This window comes from Vicugna pacos, chromosome 14 (assembly GCF_048564905.1).
Source record: "Vicugna pacos chromosome 14, VicPac4, whole genome shotgun sequence".
Classification (NCBI taxonomy): Eukaryota; Metazoa; Chordata; class Mammalia; order Artiodactyla; family Camelidae; genus Vicugna; species Vicugna pacos.
Window position 1 is genome coordinate 42,587,494 of NC_133000.1, and position 7,854 is coordinate 42,595,347.

The 7,854-nt window shown below is 33.5% G+C and overlaps 1 protein-coding gene across 1 annotated transcript in view; it reads right to left on the bottom strand.

The window, feature by feature from the left end:
• Positions 1-6,063, bottom strand: part of KLHL1 (kelch like family member 1) — a 59,876-nt gene extending 53,813 nt beyond the window's left edge. The window contains exon 1 of the mRNA XM_072976629.1: positions 5,898-6,063. Within this exon, the coding sequence (XP_072832730.1) occupies positions 5,898-6,063 (166 nt within the window). The remainder of the gene's footprint in view (positions 1-5,897) is intronic.
• Positions 6,064-7,854: the final 1,791 nt, after the last annotated feature.

A 7,854-nucleotide genomic window follows, 5' to 3' on the forward strand; every position in this document is an offset into this window, starting at 1 on the left:
TAAGCTTGGCTGGTAAGGTGCTCCCAACAGGAACTTTAAAACTGGAATGCGCAAAACAAAGAAGGCAAGCAAGATCTTGTTTTGTTTTTGTGTTTGACTGGCAAAGGTTGCAGCAATATCTAGCTTGCAGGGCAATGTGGCTCAGAGCTATCGCACAGATCTAGAGTAGATGGAAGCAGAGATGCCAGCAGAGGCATCCAGCATCTTAAATACAATAAACTATTGAGCAACACATTTAGCAAAGAAAGTTCAAGAAAGTAGACCTAAATAAATAGAATGTAATACTCATTGATTGGAAGAAGACTTAATGTTGTTAAAGTGGCAAAACTCACAAATTCATCTATAGATTCAATGCAAAGCAATATTTGAATCCCAGATATTTTTTTGCAGAAATTGAGAAGCTGATTCTAAAATTTGTGTGGAAATGCAAGAGACTCAGAATTGCCTACAATTCTTGAAAAAGAAGAATAAAATCAGAGAGCTACTCTATCCAATTATAAAACTTAAGACAAGCTACAGTAATCAAGGCAGTGTGGTACTGCCATAGGATAGCATGTTTCTTAATGGACGAGAACTGAGTATAAATAAACCCTTGTATTTATGGCCAATTGATTTTTGATGATGGTGCCAATATAATTCAATGAATATTTTCAATAAAGAAAGATTTTTTCAACAAATAACTCCGGAACAACATGCAAAAGAATGATGTGCTTCCTCACACCATATTAAAAAATACAAAATTGATCATGTTTTTGAAATAAGACCTGATAAATGTAAAATTTCTGAAACATAACTTAAAGATCATTGATTAGACAATTTTTTTTGTTATATTGCACCAAAAGCACAAGCAACAAAAGAAAAAAAAATAAATTGGTCTTTATCAAGTTAATAGATTTGTGCTTCAAAATACACTATCAAGAAAGTTAAATTAGAACCCACAAAATGGGAGAAGATATTTGCAAATGTTGTATCTGACAGAGGACTCATATGTAGAAAATACAATGAATTCAGAAATAAAAAGAAAAATAACCCAAGGAAAAACCAGCCAAAATATTTGAATATAAATTCATCCAAAGGAGATACATAAATGGCCAATAAGCATGTGAAAGTTGCTCATAATGATTTGTTAGAGAAATGCCTATAAAACCATGAGCTACCACTTCATATACTCTAAGATCATTATAATAAAACAAGAACAGATAGTAACAAGTGTTGTCAAGAATATGGAGAAATTGGCAACTTTATATATTGCTGAAAGAGATAGAAAATGGAGCAAGCATTCTGGAAAAGAGCTTGGCAGTTCCTCCAAAATTTAAAGATGAAGTTACCATATGATTCAACAATTTTACTCCTACGTATATGTCTAACAGAATTAAAAATGTATGTTCGCACAAAAATGCACACCTAAATGTTCATAGCAGTTTTATTTATAACCAAAAAGTGGAAAAAGTCCAAACACCCATCTACTGATGATGTATAAAGAAAATGTGGTACACTCTAACAGTGGAATAGTATTTAACCATAAAAGGAATGAAGTACTGATACATGCTAGGAAATGGATGAACCTTGAAAACATTAGTTGTGTGAGAGAAGCCATACATGAAAAGCTGCAAATTATAAGATTCTGTTTATATGAAATGTCCAAAACTGGCAATTCCATAGGGACAGAAAGTAGATTAATTGTTGCAAAAAGCCAGGGAGATGGGGCAATGACAAGTGACTGCTATTGGGTACAGGGATTATTTTTAGAATGATGAAAGTATTTTGGAGTTTTATAGTGATGGTGGCTACTCGACTCTGTGAATACATCCAAAAGCATTCAGTTTTACAGTTAAATATTTAATTTTATCTCAACTGAAAACTAAACAGACAAAACCAAAAACAACCCCTACCATATATTTAACATACAACATGGTGAATGGCATGCAGAAAATCCCTAATAAACAGTAGCTATATTACTCAGAAGATAAAAATCATTTTTTTCTAAAATGACTTAATTGCAAACAGTGTATGGTAGTAATGTCTTAATCAGTGTTATGCAATATAAAATGTGGCGAGAAAGAAGACCTGATATCTGGAATTATGTGTTTCAAAGACATAAATGCTAAAATAAAAACTCAGCATATTGAGAGAACTGTGCTCTTAATTAGTTTAATTCTCTAGACAGATGCATGAATCCCTTGATGTCATGGACTTAATGTGAACACAACTTCATATGCTGTATTATCCAGCAGAAGGGAAATTCTCTCTTTATTGATAGCTTTGAAACATTCTTGACCACATATTCATCTTTAGTAACCAAAGAACTCATGTGACTTTCTCATATTATCATGTAAGGATTATTTTTTTCAAACAAATCAAGGTAGGGGAAAGACATATAGGTCAGGGAAAACACATTAAATTTTTATTTTATATTTTAAAATTTAAGCTAGCTCCTTGTCACTTGAGTGTATAATACGGGATACATAGTCAATTTTGTAATCTCACTGCATACCACAGGGTAGGTACTGATTAACTACAGCAAATAAAATGAGACATTCTAGTTTCAAACTAGTGCAGATGGCTATTAGTTTACACTCAGACTCTATATTGGTGATTACACTAAAGGGAGAGTCATGATTTGTGTTTAAAAAATTAACATTAAGACTGTAAAGTTGATTTGAGAAACAGTCAGTTTTGACCTCCTGAGTGAAACAAAAATTCATGGCATTGCCTTGAGGGAAGATCTTGGAGGGAAATCTGATTTGTGCTCTTTTTCCTATGCCATATTGTTCTCTTCAAAAGGGCTGCTGCATCTTCCATACTGCCAGGCAGTGAAACAGCAGTGCCCAGGCAGAGCTTGCCATCATTCGTTGGATAACATCAGAATGTCATCAAAGCCCAGCTTGCACAAGAAACTGCTAATAGCCAAAGCAAACAGATTTGCTGGTTCAGAACAACCCCTTCCCATCCAGGCTCCCAGCCCTATAGTTAAGGCATCACTGATAATGAAGAAAGGCTCAAGGATATGTGCAAATGAAGGTAAGTAGAGGTATCCTTGAAGTCTACATGTTAGGAGTAAATGAAAACAGGTTGTATGAAGTCAGCTTTCAAGGGCAGGACCTCATGCCTGGTGCAATTTCCCCACCCACTCCTAAATGTTTTGGGAGGACACAAAGAATGGCATAGCCTTTATAACATTAGCCAAAGTATCTGATATGCCCCATGAGCGCACAAAACACACGTATTTCAGTGGTTACAACTCCTGTTAAACAGGATTAAAAGAGAAGGAGAAAGAAGAAATGGAAAGAGACAGGGAAGAGGAAGAAGAAGAGAAAAAAAGAAAATGAAGAGAACAGGAGGGAGAGAAGGAGGGAAAGGATGACTAATAGGAGAAAGAGAAAAGTAAGGGGAGAGAGCTAAAAGAAGAGGTAGAGGAAGATGATTACTTGTAACAAATAAAAAAGAATTAATTGAAGAGACAGATAGTATTTGGAAATAGGCATAATAAGTAAACTCTCAGAAATAAGGAGGGATATTAATACCATTAAGAAAAAGAAAGCAATTATAATGAATTACCAAGTAGGAAAACTGAGAATGTAAAAAATAAATTCATTAAGATTCAGACACTAATACATGGGATAAATATCATGATGCACACAGGTCAAGAACAATTTGGAGGGCTGCATAATGAAATTATCCATCAAAAAGGGACCAAGGGAAACTATAAAATTAAAATTTAAAAGATGTGAAGGATTAAATAAGAAATATCAACATCTGTGTAATAGAAGTCCCTGGAAGAAAGGAGAAGGTAAATCACAGATTGATACATTATATTGAAAGAACAGGATCTTAGGCCAAGAATATTTATTGCATTTGTATATGATAAGTAATGCTGAACTTCCTGAGATTCAATTGATCATTAGAAATGTGATTGATCATAAAGGAAGCACTCTACCTTATCAGAGAACACACATGTTTTGTGTTGCTGTCAATCTGGCTTCAACTAGTTGGATCTGGAATTGGATCCAAGTCAAAGGCAGTTTTCTATGTACTGGGCTTTGCTAGCAATCTATGAGGCACACTGAGATGAGAACTGACCCCAGAATTGATGCCCTGTGCCATGATTTTCCCTACTAACTCAATCAGGTCTGATCTTGGGGAGGACTGTGGTGGAGAATAATCAAAAAACTGGCAGCAAGCAATAACCCCTAGGAAGTAAATCACAGAGGAAGCCATTGGCATGAGAAATGGAGGAGAGGTGATCGACTTGATAATGGAAGTGAAGCAGAACAAAAACCACAAACAAGGAGAGGCTTAGGCTTGAAAACAGGGGACTACTAGAGTTGGTCCTGGGTGAACACGACTTGTGAGAAATGCTGTATTACATATCAGATATCTTTGATACTTGGCTTATTTAATTTTCTATGCAGCCTTCTTTCCCCAGTGGATCCTTTAACGGATAAAACAAGCTAAAAGACAGTATCTAAGATTACCATCCAGATTAGCACTGGTGCCTAAAAGGTCAGCAGTCTATGTGGTAGGATTTGAGGCAAACCGTTACCTTGTACACTTTAAATGTCTAAAATTGTACCACTTATGGTGTGTTCTTGGTAAAGATTTTTCACGTATGTTCTCTTGATATGCCAATATCATAACTAACTGAATTTCAGCATACTTTAATAGAAAGTAACTGAATTGTCTAAAAAAGGAAGAAAGACATTAAATTGAAAAAATTCCAATCCAGAGTGTTTATTCTCTGTATTTATCCCAAATAGGAACATAGGTAGGTAGCTAACTAGCTAATAGAAACAATACACAGAGATCTTAAAGGGATACCTCCTAAGCTGCTCTCCCTTCTGAGCGAGACAGACCACATACTGTCTATGAAATGTGTATCTCTCTAAGTGAACTTGCTTTCACTGTACTATGCCTCACTCTTGAAATTTTTCCTGTGCAAGACAAGAGCCTATTCTCTGGTAACAAATCAATGGATTTGCAATTAAACCCCAATATCTCTCTAAGTGGACTTCTAAATACAGGAAAGGTAGTCGACTATCTGATTTACTTCAGGTCTTCAAAAAAAAAGTAATTTGCATTTCTTATAATCCACATGATAAAAAAATGCCAATTCAGGAACTTTTTAAATTAAATTCCTTTTTCAAATATTTGTGTAGGACTTTACAATTTACAAGTGATTTCATATTCATTACCATCATCTGATTTTTACCTAATCAACAACCTTGAATTGGTGGCAAATCAGGAAACTGAGGCTCATAGTTAAGTGCCAAATCATGCCAATATCAAATGGTAGATTCAAAACTCACACCCAGATCTTCTGAATCCAAATAGAGTTCTCCCCATTTCTAGGTCACTCCATAATAAAGATCATTTGAATCCTATCATGTTGACCCCTGGTGCCAGTTGATGTGTCACTTTTTTTCTAAACCTGTGTTGCCCTCTCCCCGTGGACTTTTCAAGATGGAATCAATTAAGTACAAAACTATAGCTAGACTTGTCTATTTGGTAATGTGGGTGTGAGCCAACTTAATTTTTTCCTCAATTCACTTAACTTTTCCTTCTCTAGGCTGTGTTACTCTGGCCTCTCCATGATAGCTCTGCATTTTTTTTCCTTCACATTGAATTTTACATGTTGTATAAATGTCAGATTGTAAATCTTTGAGAGCAGCTTGAGGTCTACTCATTTTGGTATCTGTAACATCACTATCAACAATTTAATTCACATTGATTAACACAGAAAAATATCAAGAGCTTAAAAAAATGTGTTCCAAAGCAGCCCACAATTTACCTAAAGTTAATGGTAACTAGTGGAAGGGATGATATATTTTAGTATACATTTCCATTATCAATAAAAAAATTTGTTCTAAAAGTAATATCAATAAAGTAAGAGATCTTACCTAGACCATGTCTATGTGTTGACATTGGTGGTAAGACAGTCCATGTCTTGGTTTTGGGGTTGTAACATTCAACAGTGTTCAATGTCTTTAAGCCATCTCGACCTCCAATTACAAAGAGTTTGTCATCAATGACAGCCACACCAAACTGCAATCTCCTGCCATTCATTATCCCTGCTTGGATCCACAAATTTGTTCTGAGGTCATATTTCTCTATGGTTGTAGCCCCTGATAAAACATAAAATCAAATAGTCACTATTTACTACTAATCCAACAATCTGCCCAAGGCACTGTATAAATTAAGACATGAAAATATTCTTGTCACATTCATTTTTCTTAAAGAAAACAAATGGTGGAGAAACAAAAGGAGTAGTAATTTAAGTATTTTATTTTCTCTTCTTGGCAGACACTAATGATTAGACACAAATGTTCAGCTTGCTTGAATTACATAATGGTCTCATGACAAACTATTGAGTCAATAAACTCAGTTTGGGGCATGACACAGTTATGTGAGTAGATTTTACAACTTCCTTCTATCACTGTTTGTCATAACAAAGTGTAACATAATCCTAGCCTGGAAAGAAATTAGTTAAAGCCCTTTGAAAAACTAAGTTGAGTATGTTATCTGTTTAATTTCTGAAAGTTAAAAGAAGTTAATTTAATAAATTCTTTACCAAGTTCCTCTTTAAATTTGTTTTATGCTTTAAACAACAGAAGGTTTTAAAAGTCAACTTTAAGATATGTAAACAAATGCCAGTTATAGACATAAAATGATCTTCTATCCTTATCAATTATGTTATAATCTCTAAATAAAATAGCTTATCATTCCTAAAAGCTTTTTATATACAAATTTGAGAAATGCAATAAATCTAATAAGATAGAAATTGAAAGAATACATTTAATTGCTGATGGGGTGTGTTTTAATGGATTCAGTTAAACATTCCACAGTAAAAACACCTACCTTGAACAAATATGTATATGATAAATATACACTGACAAACACTGATCTTGTTCAGTGTTTAATCTTAACGTTTAGACTCACATTCACCAATGTTTCATCTTCACTGATTAAATATCTCTACAAAGAGAGTCAGCATTCTTGTGTACTTTTACTTATGCATTAAAGATCCTTTTACTTGTAATGTATTACAAGGTTGCAAACTAGGGAAAACATTCCTCAGGGGACTCATTTACTCTTTAGAACATAACCAACAATGAACTAAACAAATGTAAACAACTTGGCAGGAAAAGTTTTACTAATTGAAATAAAAATGATAGAATTTATGCTCAATTTTTATTCAGAAGTAAAGCAGTAATAATATAAATATTGTGTTGGATGAATTAAGTCTGCTTTTTGATGTTATTAAATGCATGAGCTAATTTTCATACAACTAAATATAAAGTACTATAAGACTACTATTATTTTTAGAATAAAAATAAACTGTAATATTCATAAAAGTCATTTGATATTGTTTAGTTATATGAAATATTATTTAAACAAATGTGCTTCTTTTATGCTTAAATGTATTTATAATGTTTTATATTGAATATTTTATTCAAATATGTACAAATTGAAATTCCAAGGTGAACTAAATTGTTAAATCACTTCAAGGTGATCTGAGTTTTCAAAGCTTGATAACATTGAGATTTCATGGATGCCTAACTAAAAATTAAGAACTGTATGCAAATACCCCTCTCTTAAGACTAAGTCTTGACAAATCATTGCAGAAGAAATAGTGTAACCTAAGCCCAATTAACGAAATTCTATGAGACCCATATTTTGCAAGTATGGATATACAAGAAAGTATCTAAACAACTATTTTCCTTAATCTCTAAAACTTTGGTCAAAATTTTTGCAGGGAATTTAAGATACGGTCAACCTTCTAAGAGAAAATCATTGAGAATATGTGAAGTTAATGGCTTCTGAGCAACCAAAGGTATCATTCAAAGCGGAAAGTGA